The sequence below is a fragment of the Quercus robur genome, chromosome 5 (assembly GCF_932294415.1).
Source record: "Quercus robur chromosome 5, dhQueRobu3.1, whole genome shotgun sequence".
NCBI lineage: Eukaryota > Viridiplantae > Streptophyta > Magnoliopsida > Fagales > Fagaceae > Quercus > Quercus robur.
This window is the reverse complement of record NC_065538.1, coordinates 34,085,361-34,108,772: the sequence shown is the minus strand read 5'-3', so window position 1 is coordinate 34,108,772 and position 23,412 is coordinate 34,085,361. Positions and strand designations below refer to the sequence as shown.

General features: G+C 35.0%; 1 protein-coding gene and 1 long non-coding RNA gene across 3 annotated transcripts; one reads left to right on the top strand and one right to left on the bottom strand.

Annotated features, from left to right (window-relative positions):
• The first annotated feature begins 298 nt into the window (after positions 1 to 298).
• On the top strand, positions 299 to 7,136 carry LOC126725829 (ATPase 9, plasma membrane-type). The gene is made up of 15 exons (XM_050430801.1): positions 299 to 356; positions 1,706 to 1,825; positions 1,922 to 2,020; positions 2,131 to 2,268; positions 2,367 to 2,681; positions 3,022 to 3,348; positions 3,520 to 3,639; positions 4,220 to 4,342; positions 4,449 to 4,553; positions 4,650 to 4,959; positions 5,228 to 5,742; positions 5,891 to 6,064; positions 6,162 to 6,344; positions 6,444 to 6,625; positions 6,708 to 7,136. The coding sequence occupies exons 1-15, from the start codon at positions 300 to 302 to the stop codon at positions 6,802 to 6,804; spliced, it is 2,865 nt and encodes a 954-aa protein (XP_050286758.1). The 5' UTR covers position 299; the 3' UTR covers positions 6,805 to 7,136.
• Positions 7,137 to 18,439: 11,303 nt separating this feature from the next.
• On the bottom strand, positions 18,440 to 20,803 carry LOC126729072 (uncharacterized). Of its 2 annotated transcripts, none has more exons than XR_007656480.1 (4): positions 20,521 to 20,803; positions 19,425 to 19,507; positions 19,123 to 19,307; positions 18,440 to 18,858 (listed from the first exon to the last, which is right to left on the bottom strand). It is a non-coding gene; the product is annotated as an uncharacterized LOC126729072 (long non-coding RNA). The 2 variants fall into 2 exon arrangements; XR_007656481.1 differs by having other exon boundaries at positions 19,425 to 19,498.
• Between the last annotated feature and the right edge of the window lie 2,609 nt (positions 20,804 to 23,412).

Sequence of the window (23,412 nt, the reverse complement as noted above, 5' to 3'; positions counted from 1 at the left end):
CCTTAATAATAATTACTCACCTATTCAAACTCAAACTCTGTCAAAGGAAAAAAAAAAAAAGTTTATAAGTTGTAGCATGCCAACTAAATGTGTGTGAAATTTGAGATAAAATATATGTAGTGTTTATATAACATTACTCTTGTTTGTTGAGAAAAAAATATATAGGGATCCTCTTTCTATTTTCCGCAACGAACTAGTGGCCCCCGCAGAGTGTGAGTGTGTGAGAGAGAAGGATTCATTCTCATTCATCATTCATATAGGTTTCCTTTGAGTGTGAGAAAGCTTACGGAAAAAACAAAATGGCTGAGAACAAAGGCTTAAGCTTGGAAGAGATAAAGAAGGAGAGCGTAGATCTTGTATGTTTTTATTCTTTCTTTTTTGTAGATTTCATTATATATATATTTTTTGTTTTTATTTTGTCACACAATGTTTTTTTTTTTTTTTTTGGTTAATGTGTTTGATGAGAAAAGTGTTTTTGTAAAATCTGTTTTTTTTTTGTACTTAAAAAGTGTTTTCTGCGTCTCCTTTTTGTGTTTTTGGTACTTTATATATATTTTTTGTTTTTGTTTTGTCACACAATGTTTTTTTTTTTTTTTTGGTTAATGTGTTTGATGAGAAAAGTGTTTTTGTAAAATCTGTTTTTTTTTGTTCTTAAAAAGTGTTTTCTGCGTCTCCTTTTTGTGTTTTTGGTATTATATATATATTTTTTGTTTTTGTTTTGTCACACAATGTTTTTTTTTTTTTTTTGGTTAATGTGTTTGATGATAAAAGTGTTTTTGTAAAATCTGTTTTTTTGTTCTTAAAAAGTGTTTTCTGCGTCTCCTTTTTGTGTTTTTGGTATTATATATATATATATTTTGTTTTTGTTTTGTCACACAATGTTTTTTTTTTGGTTAATGTGTTTGATGAGAAAAGTGTTTCTGTAAAATCTGTTTTTTTGTTCTTAAAAAGTGTTTTCTGCGTCTCCTTTTTGTGTTTTTGGTATTGATATGTCTTTGTTAGTGCACTGTGCTTGAAGCAGGAATATAATAAATCATTTTAAGATTCCTTTTGTTTGTACGACAAACATAAACGACATGAATGGTGGTTCTATTATATATTTAATTAATGAGATACACAGTTATGTGAGCGGAGAAAACATTGAGTCACTTTTGGAGTACTCAATAATTGTTCTAGATGTCTAATGTCTTTTAATAAGATAAGGTCAATATGTTGTTTATTTTATTGCAATAATAATAATAAATAAATAAATAATAACGCAGAACCCTAAAAGTTTGTATTTTTGTTAAGAATCAGAACTCTAAAAAAGTTGATGTGCACACAGAAGCTGTTTCTGTGTTAGTCATTGACATTTTTGGTCTCTGTTTGGTGGTTGAGAAAATGTGTGAAAATTGAACAAATCAAAATCTTAAATCACTTCACTGTTACTCAGTACACGGAACAATGTAAAAAAATAATTCTACCTATTATGGCCAGTTTTAGTATTATTTTTTCCCCCATTAAGGTGCATATATGGATTAGATAATTGTATCATATTTTTTGATTTGTCGAAATGGACTTTAATTAGAAGGAATGGTTTTAACTTTTAAAGTCTCATTTTAGCAACTGGGGAAAAAAAAAAAATTAACTAAAATATTTTTCTGAATTTGAAAATTGAAGGTGCTAAGTTATTGAATTATTCATGATGTTATGTGTATGCATACAGGAGCGCATACCAATTCAGGAAGTATTTGAACAGTTGCAATGCACAAGAGCGGGTTTGTCAACCGAGGAAGGCCAAAAGAGGATCCAAATCTTTGGCCAAAACAAGCTAGAAGAAAAGAAGGCAATGTTAATGCTACTTTTGTGTATATTTTCTTCTATTCACATCTAGTTTTTAAGGCAATAATAAACTGACCTGTTAAAAACAATACTGAAACAGGAAAATAAGTTTCTGAAATTCTTGGGTTTTATGTGGAATCCTCTATCATGGGTGATGGAGGCTGCTGCTATCATGGCCATAGCTTTGGCAAATGGAGGGGTAACATCTCTCTCTCTCTCTCTCTCACACACACACACTCATATAATAACAAATTCTCTGTATCATATGTAACATTATTCTTTTTTTCTTTTTTTAATGATCTAATGCAGGGGCGCCCACCAGACTGGCAGGATTTTGTGGGGATAGTGGCATTGCTTATTATTAACTCCACCATAAGCTTCATAGAAGAAAACAATGCAGGCAATGCTGCTGCAGCACTTATGGCAGGTCTTGCACCAAAAGCCAAGGTAATTGTACATGATAATGTGGCTACAATAATATCCATAAGAAATACACTCTCCTTGTGTGAAGTAGTAAATTCATATGCTTGCTTGATTGCCTGTAGGTTTTGAGAGATGGAAGATGGACAGAGCAAGATGCTGCAATCTTGGTACCAGGAGATGTGATTAGTGTCAAGTTAGGAGATATCATCCCAGCTGATGCTCGTCTCTTGGAGGGAGACCCGCTTAAGATTGACCAGTCTTCCCTAACCGGTGAGTCTTTGCCAGTTACAAAACACCCGGGTGTTGAAGTCTTCTCTGGGTCCACTGTCAAGCAAGGTGAGATTGAGGCTGTTGTGATTGCCACTGGTGTGCACACTTTCTTCGGCAAGGCTGCTCACTTGGTCGACAGCACTAACCAAGTAGGACACTTCCAAAAGGTATTATCTCTACAGCTAAGTGCAAAATATAGTGAAAGAATCTGAGAAAGACTCATGAATGAGAGGGTAGGGAGGGGGGATACTTTATGAAATTGTGATATAATTTCCTTATAATTAATGAGCTTACTAAATAATTACTGAAAACCTCATTATGTTGGAATATTGCAATACAGAATTTGGTAAAGTTCAGGCTTCTAAAATTTTCAATGAAGTTGACAAATGTTTCTATGTACTGAAATCAGTTCTACATTGATGGCATTAAGTTTGAACAATTAGACCTTCCAATTAAATGTTTTATTTGTTTTCACTAATGTGCACTGGATGGTGATTGTTTGATCAGGTTTTGACTGCAATTGGAAACTTCTGCATATGCTCGATTGCTGTGGGGATGGCAGTGGAGCTAATTGTAATGTACCCAATTCAGCACCGTGCATACAGGGATGGGATTGACAATCTCTTGGTACTTCTCATTGGAGGTATCCCAATAGCAATGCCAACTGTATTGTCTGTGACAATGGCTATTGGTTCCCACAGGCTGTCACAACAGGGGGCTATCACCAAGAGGATGACAGCCATTGAAGAGATGGCTGGAATGGACGTCCTATGTAGTGACAAGACTGGGACTCTTACTCTCAACAAGCTTACAGTTGACAGGTCCATGGTTGAGGTTTGTGATTGAATTATAGATGAGTTTGTATCTAACATAACACTAAAAATAGATGAGTTAAAACGAAAAGGACTTACATAAGAACTTGGACTGTGATCTTATTTTTGAGAAAATCAACAATTTTGATACTCAGTGATTCATTAATCATGGAAGTATTTGGTTAATTAACAGGTATTTGTGAAGGATGTGAACCAGGACACTTTGATTTTACTTGGGGCTAGGGCTTCTAGGGTTGAGAATCAGGATGCTATTGATGCTTGTATTGTTGGTATGTTGGGTGACCCCAAGGAGGTATGTATACAAGAAAAATTTAATCTATGTGATATTTCCCTTATTCATTTTGTTTGAAAGTCATGTTTTTTTCTATGGCTGTGGGATCTGCTCAGGCAAGGAAAATGATTGAAAGTGCTTAGGATAAGATGCATCAAGGGATAACTCTAGTATGGTTCTGGTGTATTAGAATCATTCTAAATAAATAAATTTACCTATCAAATATAGATAAGATGCCACATAAATATATATTGGTTTCCTTGTCAATCCAGATGGAGCCTCTAGGTTAACATTTAATGCAAAACTGTTGTAGATATACAAAGAACTGGGAAGATTTTGGAGTATTTTTAAATCGTTAATATGCATTGCTAAATGATAATGTACTCAAAATTTAACAGTGGATTATTGGAAGTGTTTTTCAATTAATTTCTTTCCTTAGTATAGATAAGAAGGTTAGTTCCAATGCACTTTGTTGGACAGTTTTGAACCAGCCTTATGTTAACTAGGGCAGTATTTTCACAGAGCATTTTAAGCATTGGGAAACCATTCTATAGTTGAATAATAAAAAACCATATCTTGTTTTGCGTTTTTTGCATGGCAGGCCAGAGAAGGTATCACTGAGGTACATTTCTTGCCCTTTAACCCAGTTGATAAGCGTACAGCGATAACATACAAAGACTCTGAAGGCAACTGGCACCGAGTTAGCAAAGGAGCACCAGAGCAGGTGATAGATTATCTGAATTACACTACTGAATTTTTTCCTTTGTTTTACCTTCTTCAAACTATTTTTCTTGTTATCTCTATAGCTAAGTATTTGAAATCTCTACCAGATCATAGAGCTATGCAACCTCCGGGATGATGCAAGACAGAGAGCTCATGCAATCATCGATAAGTTTGCTGATCGTGGTCTTCGCTCTCTTGCTGTTGCTAGACAAGTGAGTTTGTGTTTTATTTTCCTCAGAATTCTACTTGGATGATAAAGCTGTTCAGATAACCAAACTTATATGTCATTCATTGTCTATTACTATCAGACTGTGCCAGAAAAAACAAAAGAGAGCGCAGGAGGACCATGGCAGTTTGTGGGTCTATTGCCTCTTTTTGATCCTCCAAGGCATGACAGTGCAGAGACAATTCGCCGTGCCCTCAATCTCGGTGTCAATGTTAAGATGATCACTGGTGACCAGCTAGCCATTGGGAAGGAGACTGGTCGCAGGCTTGGCATGGGAACAAACATGTATCCTTCTTCCACCCTACTAGGGGAGCACAAGGAAGAGTCCATTGCTACCATTCCCGTTGATGAGCTTATTGAGAAGGCTGATGGTTTTGCTGGTGTCTTCCCGGGTAATTTTACTAAATGCTTTATATTGAATGAAATTTATGAGGTTTTCACTGTTAGCCATTGTAACATTTTAAACCATTCTGTACAAGATTCTATTTTTGGGAATGAATTGATAAAATATGTAAACAATTCTAGAAAATTCAAAAATCAAGGAAAATCAGTGTGAGATTTTATTTCTTGAATGTTTGTATATGTTTCATTTTGGGATGATTCAAAGTTTAGTTGAATGATTGTGAGATTTTTCAAATGGAACTAACTGGAAGCCTGCAGAGCATAAATATGAAATTGTGAGGAGGCTGCAAGAGAAGAAGCATATATGTGGGATGACTGGAGATGGTGTGAATGATGCCCCAGCTCTAAAGAAGGCAGATATTGGAATTGCAGTAGCTGATGCAACAGATGCAGCCCGGGGTGCATCAGACATAGTACTGACAGAGCCAGGATTGAGTGTAATTATTAGTGCTGTATTGACTAGCAGAGCCATTTTCCAGAGAATGAAGAACTACACCATCTATGCAGTTTCCATAACCATTCGTATTGTTCTGGGTTTTATGCTACTGGCGCTGATATGGAAATTTGATTTCTCACCGTTCATGGTTCTGATAATTGCCATACTCAATGATGGGACTATTATGACCATTTCAAAAGACAGGGTGAAGCCTTCTCCTCTTCCGGACTCATGGAAGCTTAAAGAGATCTTTGCTACTGGCATTGTCCTCGGCACCTATCTAGCTGTTATGACTCTTGTTTTCTTCTGGGCTGCTCACAAAACTGACTTCTTCTCAGTAAGAAAATCATTAACCCAGCTAATAAATTGATTACAATACAAATTTTATGGCAGTTGCTTGGACTTCTGGAAATATTTTCTCACTATTGTTCCCTTCGTGAAATCAATCCAATTGCAAATTTAATTATACCTAAATAAATTGGCAGGATAAGTTTGGTGTAAGATCTATCAGGAACAACAATTACGAGCTTACAGCAGCTGTCTATCTTCAAGTGAGTATTGTAAGTCAGGCACTAATCTTTGTTACTCGGTCTCGAAGCTGGTCTTATGTTGAACGCCCTGGTCTCTTGCTTATGGTTGCTTTTCTTATAGCACAGTTGGTGAGTAATAGGAAAATCTAGTTTCTGGTTGATGATATGGTTCTCTTGCACATAACACAAATGATCTAACTACTTATTTTCTGATTGATTTTTTAAGGTGGCTACTATCATTGCTGTGTATGGAAATTGGGGCTTTGCAAGGATGCGTGGAATTGGTTGGGGATGGGCTGGTGTTATTTGGCTCTACAGCATCATCTTTTACATCCCTCTGGATATTCTTAAATTCATGATACGATATGCATTGAGTGGCAAAGCCTGGAATAATCTACTCCAAAATAAGGTAATTGATTTTTCATTTATTACAAGGAATGTTGGGAGATTTGGGCAAATATTTTTTACCAGTCTTTGACCCTTACTTTTATTGCACAATGTTGTCCAGACTGCTTTCACAACAAAGAAGGATTATGGAAGGGGAGAGAGGGAGGCACAATGGGCTGCAGCTCAACGTACTCTGCATGGACTGCAGCCTCCAGAATCATCGGAACTCTTCAATGATAAGAACAGTCATAGGGAGTTGTCTGAAATTGCTGAACAGGCCAAGAGGCGAGCTGAAGTTGCCAGGTACTGTTCAGGGAAGCTGATATTATGTTAACAATTGAATATCAATGTATCTTGATTTATGTTCTTTCTATTTGGTTTCCAGGTTGAGGGAGCTCCACACACTTAAGGGGCATGTTGAGTCTGTTGTGAAATTGAAGGGACTTGATATTGAAACCATTCAGCAACACTACACTGTTTGAGTAACGAAAGCATTTTTGGCAAGAGAGGTGGTTCAGAGAAGTGACAACTAGGAATAAGAATTCTGTGCTTATCCTTTGTCCTTTTCTTATATGATTTTGTAGGACACAAAGGTTTAGAATAATCCAACAATGAGATTGTCCAAGACAATCCAAGGTTGGAAAAGAGATTAGGATACTAGTCTGCAACTAACTTAGTATTAAATATGTTTTCCTTCATTTTCAATGATAATTTCTTCTATTCTCCCTCTCTCATACACATGCAGGCATACACAGACAGACACTGAGACGCATAATTGAACAAAATTTTTATTTAATCAGGGTTTTGTGCCTAATTGCCTTACTAATGGGCAGTCTGTGATGCATCAGTTCAAGTTAGTTTACGTCTTATCAGCTAACTGTGGTATCTTTTCTTTTGAAAGGGATTAATATGTGATTCCATCTCCCAATGTCACTCTTCAAGAAAATATATACGTATTTTCTTGTCTTCCCACATTTGTCACATTAAATGGATGGCTTTTTTATACAACCCTGTTATGAAAATGAATAAATAGTCAAATTTGAGATGACTAATCTTCAAGAATAAGAGAGAGGAAAGGTGTGTTTTTTTTTTTGGGGGGGGGGGGGGGGGGGGGGGAACTAATCGGCTGCCCTTTATTCATCCCTTTCTGTATTTAAATACATCTTCTGATAGCAGTTACATCCAATTCGAAATACAATTTGCACCAGATCTCAATCCATGATAACCAGCCTAATCTTCCTATCTGCTCTCCTACATAATAGGAATTGCTTATTGAATTCAAATTAACGAACTAAGTGATGCGGCATCAGTTATCCTTTAAGCTGAGCTTATGGAGTTGCTGCTGGAATATGGCTTGGCTGCGGCAAGCTGAATTGTGGACTTGGGACACAGCACTTTTGGCTTTAACCATCTTATAAATGTCAATTTGCTTCAGTTTGATGTTTTGCACCATTCTCTTGGATAACTTCTAGGAAAAACACTTTTACTATTTGTAATTACTGAGATAGTGAGATGAAGTGAAATATTCTTTGAAAACCGTAACGTAATCTTAAAATGTTTTTCACAAATAGCACTGACAGTAACTCCTATAGAGTGGCTTGTGCTTCACTTTGGTGTCACTAGGTGTACAGAATTAAGACTTGCAATGTTATGCCAGTGACAAGTTACGTTTCTATTTTATTGGTTAAATATTCTTGGAGAAAAAAACATGAGCCTGCGGATTTACATTGACGTGTCAATCACAAGTCACAACCATTGATCGCACTCCTTGGCCAAATCGAGGTCAATTTTGTACATAGCACTGTCAATTTCATTCCCTCTTCACTTATGCCAAAACTCAAGTATCAATAGGGGTGTCCAGATCTGACCAGAGCTTGAAAAACCGACCAAACTGCTTGACATCGACTCGATTCTAGCCTGAATTGAAGCTCCAGTTGGTCAGTGGCGGGTATTTGATTCCAAGAACCAATGCCGGCGGGTCGAGTGGTGGGTTTGCTTCTCCAAAACCCAAGAAACCCGAACTTGACTGGAGCTATATGCGAAATTTGTAGATTTTGGCAAAAAATGTAGTTTTCAGCAAAGCTTTGTAGTTTCCGACAACATTTTGCAGATTCTAGCAACTGACCAAACCACACCCGAACCCGAAAATCAACTCGACTGATTGATGCCAGTGGTCGGTTTTGGGTTCCTTTGCCCTCCACTTGATGCTAGCGGGTTGAGTCGAGGTTGGGTCCAAAACCAACCCGGCTCAACCTATGGACAGGCCTAAGTATCAACACCACCTTAGGTAAGTTGGTACCTCATTAGACACTAAAGCATGTTTAGTAGATTGTAATACAAATCAAAATGTAGTAGTTATTCCTATAATTTAGTTATTTTTTTAATTTGGTTATATTTTTATTATAAGGAATAATCATTCTTTAGAATGAGGAGTAACTATTCATCACTAAAAGAATTGTAATTGCTATTTAGTAGTAGAGGTAATAATTTCTAAAATTAATATATTATTTTCAAATAAATAAAATTTTCATATACACATTACAATTATAAATAAAAAATCACAATAAAAACATATCTAAAATTAAAGGATTATTTAAGTAAAAATTTATATTTTTTTCCTCTTCATGCAATGTGGACACTAATGCAAAGTGTCCCTTGTTCATCAAGAAGGTACCCTCCTATGCTGCTATAGTGCTATGTCCATTCTTACCGTTCCAAGTGGAAATGCTATGGATTTTGGAGTATTCGTACGTCATAGGAATTAATTAAGGAACTACAGAGTTTTCAGGTCAACAAGAACAAACACATAGCTAGAAAAGACGGGCAACTAGGGTAGATCTATTACCTATATGAAAAGTGCGAACAAGCCTGTGAACAGTGCTTTGTCAAGCACCTTGCTTGCTCTGCTTTAAAAAATTCATTTGGCATTTTTTGTTTGTTTAATTAGTGCAATATCCTTTGTATCCTTAGTGTGCGTTCGGATACAATTTATTTTACTGAAATTTGAAAATCGAAAATTGAAAACAATAAAAAAATAATTTTTTTTACTGTTTATTACTGTTTAGCACTGTTCATTGGTCTAAAATCACTGTGCATGACCAATGAACATTGCACAATGCGCTGATTAAAAACAAAAAAAAAATGCTTAAAATGTAGATGTCCAAAACATACCGCAAATCCAAACAGAGCTTTAGTATACAAGTAGGCTAGATAGTTTTGAGGGTTTGTTTTGTTTTTTTTTTCCTACGCGTCTATATATATATATATATATATATATCTATATAGAAAAGAAAGTGCAGATATTTGTGTCAAACGTAATGACTTTTTTGTCCTTGAGAAGTTGTTAGTTAGTGTTGATGGGTATTTTTGTCTTTCAAATTTTAATTTGCAGCAATCAGAACTGTACTTTTATTTATCTCTTTGTTGTCATTTTGTTCAGCTACTAACCTTGTTGATAGTCGCAAATAGAGAACATGGTGAGAGACAGAAATGAGGAAAAAAAGTCAACTATGAGCCAATCGATAGAGAGGGAAGAAAGCGGGAAAAGAGGAAGGTGTTTTGTCTTTTTGTTCCCATTTTTTTTTTTGGTTTATCCATATGCACAAAGAAGTGAATTTTTCCTCTCAAGTTCATCACCTATATTAGCTCTCTTTTAGGGTTCAGAGAGAAAAAAAATGGGAATCATGATTGCTTCTTCTCTAGATTTTACCGCCATACATGTTTTTTTACTTATCCATATGCACACATAAGTCAATTTCTTCTCCCAAGTTTATCACCTGGATTACCTTGCTAATAGGGTTCAGAAAGAATAGAAAAGAAAAAAAAAGAAAAAATCACGATTGCTTCCTATATAGATTGTACTGCCATAGCATTCAATTATCAATATCACCACTCAAATCAGTTTTTCCATTTATATAGATGTATAGATACTTTAAAGGACCCCTCCAAGAATCCTCATACCCTCTTCCATCCCTTTGAAGATCACAAAAATAAAACGAGTCCTTCTAGTGCCACATAAAGTGACACAACAAATGTTACAACTCGTCCATATTGCGAGTTATGATTGGTGGAGAGGTGTCTTCACATGGACCTATCACCACCAACCACAATTTACCACATATGCGAGTTGTGGTATTTGTTGTGTCACTTTATATAGCACAAGACCAAAAAAAAACTCTCCTTCCATTTCTTTGAAGATCACAGCAAAGCTCTCCTTAGAGAAAGTTTCTCTTCAATCTCTTTTTCTCCCATCTGTTTCTTGGCTTTTCTCATCTGAATTTTGTTTTAATTAGTTGACTGGTTAAGATTTTTTTTTTTTAATTATGTATTTTTGTCTTTTTTTTGTAATTTGTCTGCATTGAATAGCTCTTACATAGTTGTGATAACATTAATATTACTTGTCGATAAATAAGATGTATATGCTCATGCTCTTATTGTTTAAAAGCATGTGAATTCAACTTGCTGTGCCAATACATAAAGGTTAAAATTGATACTGCATGCCATTGTTATTGATTCCGTTCCATTCCGGCCGGAATGGTCGAAATTTTTCGTATCAGTATGTAAACTGGTATTGGAATACCCCACGTTCCACCTCGGGTCAAATTTCGGGCCGTTTCGGTCCATTCCGGTCATTTCGGCCAATTCCAACCGAGATGCAAATTTCGGTCGGTACCGGATTTGGCCTGTTATTAACTTTTTTTTTTTTTTAAAGTTATATTTGGGAGTTCTTTTGATGATGAATTTGATCCTTCTCTCATGGATGATGATGATGATGATGAGGAGGAGGAGTAAATCTTGTATTATTTGATATTTAGTTATTGTCTTGTAATCTTCTTATTGTGTGATGTTAAATTGATGTTATATTTCAAGTTATTGATGTTTAAGACTTAAGAGTTAAGACTAAATGATTTGTATTATTTGATATTTAGTTATTTATTTATTAGAATTGACAATTTTATGTTCTACAAGAATATATATAAATTATTTTTTAAGAACTGCGAAACACCTTGAAACGGTACATCGAAATTGGCCGGTATCGAAATATTCTATTTTACTGGACAAACCGAAACGGGGTCCGAAACGGTATTAATAACAATGCTGCATGCAATTCATTTATTTTAGGGGAAAAAAAAAAAAATCTTACTTTGTTAAATTGATAACCCATTAATTTTATTTATATTCTAAAATATGGAAAATTATTAGATACTCTTGGAGTATTATAAATACGTATTCCCTCCTCTCACATGATTGACAGGTCCCACTATAAATTTAATTAGTAGAACTCATCATTTATGTGAGAGGAAAAAGTACACATTTACAGTACTTTGAGAGTACAGAATCATTTTTCCTAAAACATTAAGAAACAGACGGAGTGAACGAGCATTTAACTCAAAAGGAACACCACTTTTTTAAGGTAAGAGTTAATTTTTTTTTTAACCTACGTGTCATTTTTTTAAAAATTATTATTATTATTATTATTTTGTCTTTAGAGTTTCTCAGGAAAACATATGATGGTTTCGCTTACCTCATAAATTAAATCAATACTTGATTATTATACAGAGAAAAAGAGCTCAAAAACACAACTCTTTCGGTGGCGGAGCAATGGGTTGTCTGAAAGCAGGTTAGAGTCTGTATAAGCCGCCACCACTCCCACAAGCAGTGAGAGTTAAACTCAATACCAATACCAATATCAAAACCAAAACCAAAACCAAATACCCCCCTCTCGTACAAGAACAAGAAAATCAAAATTAAATCTGTACAAGAGAAAGAAATAGAAACAGAAACAAGAAGAGGAAGTGGAAAACGAAGAGGAGACTAACAGTAACAACAACGACGACGACGTTGTTGTTACAGTGGCAGTGGGGACCACCACCGGTGACATGTCCGGAGAAGTACGGGCCCATTCTCACTACTCTGGAAGTTTCCAAACAATTTCTCCGCCAATAGCAATCTCAACCAAAACTACAAGGAATTGTAATAGCAAAACAAAGTTTTGCATTTTAAAAATACTCTTTTAAGTTCTTAAAACGCCTAATCAATCAGGCTTTATATCTATGGGAGGTAGAGCTCAATATAGTGTCATTTGAGGTGGAGTCCATTGGCAAAGATATAATGATTTTAGTGTATAGTTACTTCCCTATCTATGAGAGAGAGCCCAAGTATAAGTTCTATAAGTTCTTTGTAAACTCTACATTCAATCATCAAAGTGAAAATGCAATTGTCAAAGGGCTCTCTTTCCAGCTTATTATGACAGAGAGCCCAAGTATGCCAAAATAGATTGAGTAAAATTGAATGGTTTGCCCTTCAGTCCATAGAACACAGACACATATATAGGTATTACTTCAATTTGATGCTCATTTCAGATCCTGTTAACCATTGCAATTTTGCCCTAACCAGGGGCCAGCTCCCTTTAATCAAATCCATTTAAGAGTTTCAATTTTGAATTAAAGATAACACGACAGTATCAAGCTTCATTTGCTAAATCTAGCAATAATGTATGTATGTGTCTACGCAGTAGATTTTCCATTAAGTAATTAGGTACCTTGTTCCTGTAGCAAAAAGGAAAAGATAGGTATTCGCTTCTTATTTGATTAGATTTCCAAATCTAAAGCTTTAATTGCGATGTGATTACGTTTTTTATTTTTGATCAAAATTGCTAGTGTGACAATAAAATTGCAATGACCTAGGTGTGTGCAGCCAACCCACTAACTCGCTAAAACCGACCCGACCTGACCCAACTCATCGGGTTGGATTGGGTTACAAAATTTTTTTTTTTTTTTTTTATAACGGGTCGGGTTGGATTTGGGTCATAAAATTCCAAACTCGTCAAACCCAACCCAACCCACCCATATATTTAAAATATATTATAAACTTAATTATTTTTTAAAAAATAACTAGCTCTTCTTATTCTATATAAAAATCAATTAGTTCACACAAACTTTAGTAAATTACTATTGTTGTTTAGTCATTAGTGTTGTTTGCCTTTAAGGAGTCATATTGATACTAATCTTTGGGTTTTTTTTTTAATATATTTATATTTATATTTTTTTCTACTCAATTTAATAATAATAATAATAAAAATTTGTCCAACCCATGGGTTCAACCCGACCCATGTGGGTTGGGTTGAATTTTTTTTTGACCCATCATGGTGGGTTGGGTCAAAAAATCCCCTTAACCCGACCCAACCTGACCCATGCACACCCCTATTGCTGTCCTGTGGAAAGATGTGAATAGGAAATATATGGTAAAAGAGGGAAAATTATTAGGTATTCTTAGAGTATGGAGAAATTATGCCCCCTCCTTTTACATTCCTGATGAACCCTATCAGGAATTTAATGAGTAGACTCTACCATAAAACTGAAAGGAGGAAGCACCATACTCCATACTTCGAGAGTACTTAAGAATTACTTGTAAAAGAGAGACTTCACAAAATTTAGCAATCAAGTTTATTCTCCTCTCTTATGCTCTATTTGGTTAGAATGATGAAAAAGTGGGAAAATATAAATGTCCCAAAAATAGAGAAGTTGGAGGATATAAAATATTTGTGTTTTTCATTAGGTTTGATAGAAAGGATAAAAAGGTAGAGGGATAAAAATCAAATTACTATTATATCCTTGATTAAAAGTATACAGATGAAAAATGTAGAGTTAATTTTGTACTATTCTTCTCATTGCTATTTTTTTTTTCAGAAGGATAGAGTTTTAAACCTGGACTCAACTGTTTCTTCTCCTTCCTTCTTTATTTATTTATTTTTATTTATTTTTCTATTCTTCTCATTGCTATTTTTTTTTTCAGAAGGATAGAGTTTTACATCTGGACTCAACTGTTTCTTCTCCTTCCTTCTTTTTTTATTTATTTTTTTTCTCAAAAAAAAAAAAAAAAAAAAGTAGGAAGGAGAAGAAACAGTTGAGTCCAGGTGTAAAACTCTATCCTTCTTATTTTCTTTCATCTCCCTTTTCATTCTAATTAGGGAGAGGCTCCTCTCCAGTTTAATATCTCCTGTTGTCTCCCATTTTTATACGGATGACTGACACTTGGCAAGTAAAAGATCCAAGGGCTAAAAAGACCATATCTCTTTCTTCCTCCAGCATCCGTTTCCAGTTTCCAGAAAAATTTTAGATTCTCTCCATTTGTCTTTTTTTTTTCCTCTCTCCAACATCATTACAACCACCTGATCAACAAAGGCATCAAGACCATGGCTTTCCGGAGAAGAATGGAAAAAAGGAAGATCTGATCTTGAGAAAAAAATCAAGAAAATGCTTTCCTTCAAATCTTTTTACTAGAGACTGTTCTATATTTGGTTGGTTTTCTTCAACTCATTATCTTGTGTGCCCAGTGATTTCTTTGCAAAAGAGGGGCCGTACAAGGCAATATATATGGATTAAAATGTTGCAGAACCCAAATTATGATAAAACCCATCAACTGCCATTAACATGATGAGCACCCAAAACCAAATCTTTTCCGTCATGAGAATCAAAGCAACATCAAAATCCTTGAAATCCTTGTAGACCCATCATGAGTGAGACTTGCCCAAACCACACTCTCATCTCCATTAGAACCAAAATCCCTTAAAACCCAGCCCATCCACAAAAACAAAAGCAAAAGGTAATGACAGATCTGAAGAGATAGGGATTGTAATTTTGTAGAGAAAAAAGGGGACTGAGAGAAAGGCTCAAGCAATAGTTTTAATGATAGAGAGAGAAGGGCGAGGGACAACGAAGAGAAGAATGAGATGTGAGAGTAAGACAAATGGATAGAAAATCTGAAATTGCCGTGGAAAGAGATGTGAGTTTTTTTAGCCCTTGGATCTTTTACTTGTCAAGTGTCAATCATCCGTGTAAAAACAGAGACAACAGGAGATATTAAAACTGGAGAGGAGCCTGTCCCTTCTAATTAAACAATGTAAAGTTACATTTTTCTTTCCTTATTTTTCATCCTCTCTTGGTTCACCCCAAGTAAACATAGGTTTAGAGGAAATGCTGAAGGGATCAAAGATTGGTCGCCAACACAGCTAAAAGCCCACATTTAGCAAAGGATGGGCGGAAAAACATGGTATTACCAACTTCCTCTAATTGCATTAGTTCCCAATCAGCCTTCTTGAAAGGATTAATGAAGCTAAGCATCACTAATTGGGAGTCGCATTCAATAATCGCCACATGAGACAATCATGTATCAATGGCCCCTTTCCACAGCTAAATGAATTGCAAAAGCGTTCAGGGCATCACCTTTGACCTCCTTGCTATAATTGCAGCACAAGATTCACTTGCTTTTCAAGCTGCACCGACATTGCGTTTGATCCTAGAAACAAGAGGCTTTACCATGAAACAACTCTAATTAAGATTAGGAACACTTTTATTAGGAATAGGGGAATCAAAGAGAGAATATAAAGAAAAATTGCTTGAATGGCTTTAGATCTACTAATGCCACACTTAAAAAAATATAAATAAAAACCATTCCTTAGCATCCAAATAATATATGCAATACAAATATATAGGATCGGCCCATAAAATTTACATGTTGAGTTTTTTTTTTTTTTGGGTTGAGAGTTTCAACTTACAATAATGGCCTATGATTCCTTCAGCATAGGCCATTAGAATATGTGAGAAGGTAATCAACCTACAATTCTATTAGAATATCATTTTTCAACTTTATAGTAAAACCTATTTTTTAATAATGGCCTATTTATTAATTAATTATTTTAGAAAAAATTTCTTACTACTATTGTGCTTTTTTTTAATAAAAAGTTTTCAAAAACATTTCCTAAAAATGGGTATTTATTAATTAATTATTTTTCAAAAATTTTCATACTACTATGATGTTGTTTTTTTAATAAAAGGTTTTTAAAAGCATTTCTTAAAAAAAAAAAAAAATCATTTAAACAAAATACTTGTACCATAAACGACAAGGAATAAATAGCTAAGTAATTGTTTTCAACTTAAAAAAAAAAAAAACCCACTTCGGATGCTTGATTATAGTCACATTAAACTTTTTTTATTATAAAAAAACAATGATAATATATATATATATATATATATATATATATATATAAGTTAAGGGACAAATTTTTTACACAATTTTTTTTTTTTAAAATGGGATACTTCCACGCAACAACATGACTATGAGTAAATGCCAAAGCAAAGAGCTAGCGCTAGCAATAGTAGTGAATAGAAATGACTTGTACAGTACATGATGAGGAAAAAATGGCCAATTCGTGCAAGGGAGGTGATGACAGAGAACAATTTACTATATAGTCCAAACTTCCAAGACTTTCAGCTTTTCAAAATCTTTAGGAGTTCCAAACAATGACCAGAGACTTGTGAAACGTTAACAGTAAGTCTACTAATCTAAACCACACGTTAACAGTCGTATTTTGTTTTCTCCCATACAAATTGATGGCAAATATTTTTCATTCAACCACCGTGTGTTTCATTAAGTCTTTTGGTCTTTGCTAGAAATTTCCACAAGACTTGGGAAGCTATAGTCTTTCTTGCTTGTGGCACTGTTTCTTTTCTCTTCCTAAACTTTTTTCTCAACACACTATTCTTATTGCTATACACTACTATTCTTTGCACGTTGATCTTGTTTACCATTCAACTGAAACTAAACATTGAAATTGCCCATACAATCCTATCAATTGAATTTTCCAACAACTATGAATCATCCAATCAACTCCTGTGCAAGTCAAGTTTTTTATTCAGAAATCATTCAGGATAGTTTTGCCAACTTCTTTTTTTTTCTTTTTATTGGTAGATTACCCGTGCACCAAATGGGTCTTGAACCCACAAACTCACCCACCGACTTGTTATAACAAAAGAAGGAACTATCATAGGAGGTAGAACTCCCTAGCATGTGCCATGCCAACTTTATTCTCTTTTTTATCACCAATCTCCAGAGTTCAACTTTTTTTCCAGGAGCACCATGGTGTAATGTTGGCCCAATTAATTGAATAGCTACATCAGGGTCCATTTGGAAGATAAAAGTTAAAGCAACAAAAAGTGTTTTCCTTTCATAATCTCTTTCTAAGCCTCCCCCCCTCTTTTTTCTATTGGTTAAGTTACACACACTTGGTGGGTCATCAACCCTTGCAATTACAAGGGAAGGAGTTGCTATTTGAGCTTTAATTTATTGGCAATTTCCTTCTCAAGCCCTTGCCATATTTCAAGCAAGAGGGAGGACCAAAAGTAGATTAAGTCATTCACTTCAGGCTCTAACCTTTCAGATCTTTTAACTTTTTTCAGGACAGGCAGCCCAGCCTCCACCAGGCCGAGGGAGTTTCAAAATCATGTTGATGCTTCTGTGGGTTCTATTTCTCACATAAGTCTAACAATGATGTGATGGAAGGAACTTCCAAAAGAGAAAAAACAAAATTCTAAATTGACTAATGCAGTGCTGCTGTCAATAACTTAATGAGAGATTAGTTGATAAGGTTTGCACTTATGCCAGTCGTAGTTTTGGAATGTGTAACAGGAAATGGACTGCAGCAGCATAACAAGCAAAGGATGACCGACTTTCGACAAGTTAGCCCCAAAATCCTAGGCTCTGGTGAATGGTGATAATGATCTGGAGAGGGATGGGCTTAGATTGCCTGTTAGATCCCAATCTCACATTGGCAATTTTAAAAAATCTTAAAATAAAACTGCACATACCACTCCAACTTCATTTGACTCGTTCTTTCTTGAACTTTATATTGCTTCTTGAATTTAGAACGTAACTGTTTCAAGGCTACTTTGTATGCCTAAGGTTCATACTTTCTGCTTATTTTTCTAAAAATGTTTTTAATACTTAATTACTTTTTAAGTAATGCAAAATACATGTAAAAGATTAGTCGCCTCAACAATGATTCTTCAGCCTGTCAAATTTTAAACAACACGTTATGATCCAAATTCCATGAGATAAATACTGAACATAAGTTCCAGAAGTGTACCAGACCAGAACGGTCCCCTGACCCCTGGAACGAATAACTTGCCCCTTGATATGGCCATATGGCAGGTAGAAGTTCCACAGACTAACACCATATGGTGGCATATAGCTTCCATATCACACTCTGAAAAATATCATTGTTATAAGAAACATATTACACAAAGTTACGCTACTAAATCATGCTAATAAGAAATTTTTTTGATTAGCCATAATAACCTTTAGCTTCAGAATCCAAATGTGGCACACTTTCCATTACACCCACCGCCAACAGCATGAGCATCAATCTGTGAAGTTTCAAAATGAACTGCTACAAGTCCCAGTTCCAGGAAATTTAAATCACATGAATACATAAGAAATTAGCTACAAATAGGTGTCAATACTAGTATCAAGTTAAATCACCCACCAAAGGCCAGGAAAATAGTGTGACTCATATTTTCTTGCAACTAAATAAATATGTTTTTTGCTAATGGACCTCAAGGCATGCCACTGTAAATCAATGTGAAATCTTCAGTACAAAATTTCTTGCCTTCACGGCAGCTGGAGTAAGACCAGAACCCAAAAGATGGTCAGGAAAAGCTACACAGTCCTGTTGACATTATTCATTACCAAGTAACAAACTGCATCAGAAAATGCAAAGGGTAGAATAAATAATTAAATTTGAAATTTAAAAATAAAATTTTTAATAATGACCAGGCAATAAAAGATTATTGCTATTAATTACTACACTCAAAATTTACGTGTAAGTTTTTAAAAACCACGAAAGAAGACTCATTCAAGAAAATCATTATATTTCAAATATGCTACATGTTAAGCTGTCCTGAACTCCCATCACCAAAGAAAATAAGCAAAATATAAAATCAATAAGTAGCCAACAAGCATACCTATCTTAGCATGATGCCCATCTGAAAGATCACCTAATCCAATCTACTCCCAGAAGTCATCATCCCATCCACAAGCTTCCATATCTCAGGAATCTTTTTCATTGACTTTCTGCATATATCCATGACCAAGATTTGTCCATTTGCACACCGTGGTGCACAGACTAAAAGTATCATCTCCTTTTGCCCTAGAAGAATCGAAACAAATCCCGATTATCATCAAGTTAAATTCCAAATTGACTTGTACTTAAGAAAGATGCCTGAACTTAAACAAGATTTACTCATGACTGGTAGATTTGAAGTACCTGTATGACAGCCAATCACTCAATTCCATCCAACAAAACACCATTGACCATGATACTTGCAAATTTTCTTTCTCCTATAGAAGCTGAAATATTAGTCTGTATCAGAAAATGTTTAATAGAGAGACATAGAAACAATAAAGAAACCGCAATTAAGCACAGTGATTATGGACATGACTTGGGAATGGAAATTCAGATCTGTTGATAAGCTTATTTTGCAAAAATAACAATGACAAACTGCTTAAGTGACATCTCTTTCAGGAGGCACGCAACAAGAGAATGCATACTCTGCTCCATATTACAAAATAACAAAAAAGATGGTCAGTCAAATGCACATGATGTCCAATCAATGCAAGAACGGCAAGTAAAATACAGACTGCTTTGCCATTGTCAACCTATCATCATCGTCTCCATGCCTCCAATAACCAAGAGAACCATACGAAACCCAATGAAGATTTCGAGGCTTAAGTCAAATTAAATCAAAGTTTTTTTTCTTTGTTATGGTCCAGCTAAAGGGTAGAAGAAAATTTTGAGACTGCTATAAGAACAGCTATGCAATAGAACATGATATATATATCAATTAAGGAGGAAACAAAAAAATATGATTTTGGATAGGATAGAATGTTGGAAAAGAATACATGTAATCAACCTTGATATTAATGCATGCGTTGAGATCCGTAGCAAATTCCAAAAAGTTTTAGGACTAAGGCAGGCTTGGCTGTAGTTGTATAATTTGAAAGGTTTGTTATCCCCTGCCCTACATCATGTAAAGTTTAGTTGTCGAGTGGCACAACAATGACCTATTGAAGGGATAATATAAAACCGAGCAAAGTGGAAACACAGAAGAAAAGTTTTCTAAACGATACTTCAAATAGTTCTATGACATCAAATTTCAGCCCACTTAAGGAAATGTAATAGGTGGTTGGTTGCAAATCAACTTTAAAACCCTAAACATGAAGCAGAGCAGTTGCGAATAGAAATCCAGCAGCACGATGCTAAAGCGCGCACGCCAACTACCGTGCAATTTAATAAAAGACCATAACACAGGAATTGTATATTACGAATTGCATAATATGATTAGATTAGCCCAGGTTAGTACCTTTGGTAGACGCTGCCAATTAACTGCGCCTTGTGTTCCAATCAAGAGCGGCAAGCCTCAGTTCCCAGTAATGAGAAAACACAACTCTTTCGGTGGCATGAATCGGCGTGGGAAGAGGTGTTGCTTGTTGATCGGAAAAGAGAATGGAACCAATGCCTTGAGTCTCACTTGGCTATTATGAAGGAAGATAAAAGAGTTGGCTGAGCAAATGGAGGAGAAGCAAAAGACCATCGAAAACAGCAAGCGGGTTCGTGATGAGGCGGAGGCTGGTGTTCAAGGCTTGATAAAGGCTTTGTCTTCTCTCTGCTAAGACAATGTAATTAATGTTACTCTTATCTCTCTGAATATTAACTTCAAAAAAAGAAAAAAAAAAAAAAAATTACATATAGACGTTAGATTGGTTGTGAACTTTAGTAGTAGTAACTTATTTGGGCAATGGCTACTTGGCTAGAGCGGTAAGGATTTGTTTAGATAGAACTTATTTTGTTGAAATTGAAAACTTAAAATACTGAAGTAAAATAATTTTTAAATGGGTGAATAGTGCTGTGGGACTTATTTTTAATGAAAAAATTGATAAAAATTAAATTTATGGGTCCGTAAACAGGGCACGAATACACTGTTTATAGAAGACCAGTCAAAAGTTGCGGTTACTATTCATATACCGTACATGAACAGTACCGCTTGTTGGGGAAAAGGCGTGAAAAAAAGAAAGAAAAGGAAAACACTGGAAACTTAAAACGCAACAAAGGTGGATCCAAACTCAGCCTAAGTCTACCAACACTGGGTGCGTTTGTATAAACAATTGGACAATGACTTTTTGAGTTTAAAATGAGCACTTGTGAAAAACTACGAGGAATTGTAATTGTAAAACAAAGTTTTGTGTCTTAAAAATACTCTTTTTAAGTTCTTAAAACGCTTAATCAATCAAACTCTATATTTATGGGAGGTAGAGCACATTATAGTGTCATTTGAGGTGAAGTTCATTGGCAAAGATATAATGATTTTAGTGTATAGTTACTTCCCTATCTATGAGAGAGAGCCCAAGTATAAGTTCTATAAGTTCTTTGTAAACTCTGCATTCAATCATCAAAGTGAAAATGCAATTGTCAAAGGGCTCTCTTTCCAGCTAATTATGACAGAGCCCAAGTATGCCAAAATAGATAAGAGTAAAATCGAATGGTTTGCCCTTCAGTCCATAGAACACACACACACATATATAGATATTACTTCAATTTGATGCTCATTTCAGATCCTGTTAACTATTTCAATTTGGCCCTAACCAGGGGCTAGCTGACCATGAAAATACCAAGTACATCTAATGGAGCATTGGAGCTTTAGCTTTGACCCAGCTGAATACATAACATGATGGATTTATTTGTATCATCTGTTAGAATCCGTGTTGATTTATATAAACATCTTTCCACCTTTGTGCTAAAAGTGAAATCACTGACATGATATTGAGAGTTTCTTTGTTCTTTTGTTGGGAGGGGAGAGGAGGCGCCACGCGCGCAAGGGGGGCTAGCTAAACGTTTTAAAATTTGTTATGATCACAGAAATTGTGTGTGCTTATTAGAGGAGAGATGAAATTGTAATCGACTTCACTGTTTTTTGTATTTTCTGAGAGAATTGACTTCACCATTTTAGAGTCCTTTGGTGCATTTTTTCAATAAGTACTTAGATTTCAAAGACCTAAATTCCTGAAGACGCTTGAGGGGTCTTTGCCCGTTCGAAGAGGAAGTATCAATGGGTGCAGGGTGGGTTCGGCCATCCCTAGTATTAATAAAAACCCTCAATGATAGACTGCAAGGCTAGATTTAGGCCTAAGCCTTAGGACACCATTTCAAACAGGCCACAAAATATTGGACCAATATAAACCCAACCTATTTGAAGCCCAATTAAGACTATTAATAATTTTTAATGTCAAAATACAACAAGAATGGGTTGTCCAAAAAAATGAAAAGAAAAAAAAAAAGAGTGGATTTGCTATCACCAATTAAAAAAGAGTTGTTAGCAAAACCTACATACAATCATTTTGCATCAAATTGTATTATTTAATTTATATTTAAATATATAAAAAAATTCACTTAAATTTATCATCTTAAGCCTCAAATTGTATCATGATAGGCTGATTGGGAGTTTAAGTTTGTATAACAGTATAAGTTATAGAGAATAATGATGAAAAGGTTGTGTTGTTATAGCCGAGGAAGTGGCTGCTGAAAAATATAGGAAAAAGCTTTGGCAGGTAATTTTTAAGAAACAGCTCCCTTTAATCAAAGCCATTTAAGAGTTTCAATTTTGAATTAAAGATAACACGACAGTATCAAGCTTCATTTGCTAAATATAGCAATAATGTATGTGTCTACGCAGTAGATTTTCCATTAACTAATTAGGTACCTTGTTCCTGTAGCAAAAAAGAAAAGATAGGTATTCGCTTCTTATTTGATTAGATTTCCAATTCTAAAGCTTTAATTGGGATGTGATTACGTATTTTATTTTTGATCAAAATTGCTAGTGTGACGGCAAACTCGCTGTACTGTGGAAAGATGTGAATGGGAAATATACGGTAAAAGAGGGAAAATTCTTAGATACTCTCAGAGTATGGAGAAATGATGTTTCCTCCTCTCACATTCATGGTAGACCTTACCAAGAATTTAATGAGTGGATCCCATCATAAATATGAGAGGAGGAAACACCATTTTCTATACTTCGATAGTACTTAAGAATTACTCGTAAAATAGAGACTCCACAAAATTTAGCAACCAAGTTTATGCTCCTCTCTTGTGCCCTATTTGGTTAGAATGATGAAAAAGTGGGAAAAATAAAATGTCCCAAAAATAGAGAAGTTGGAGGATATAAAATATTTGTGTTTTTTATTAGGTTTGATGGAAAGGA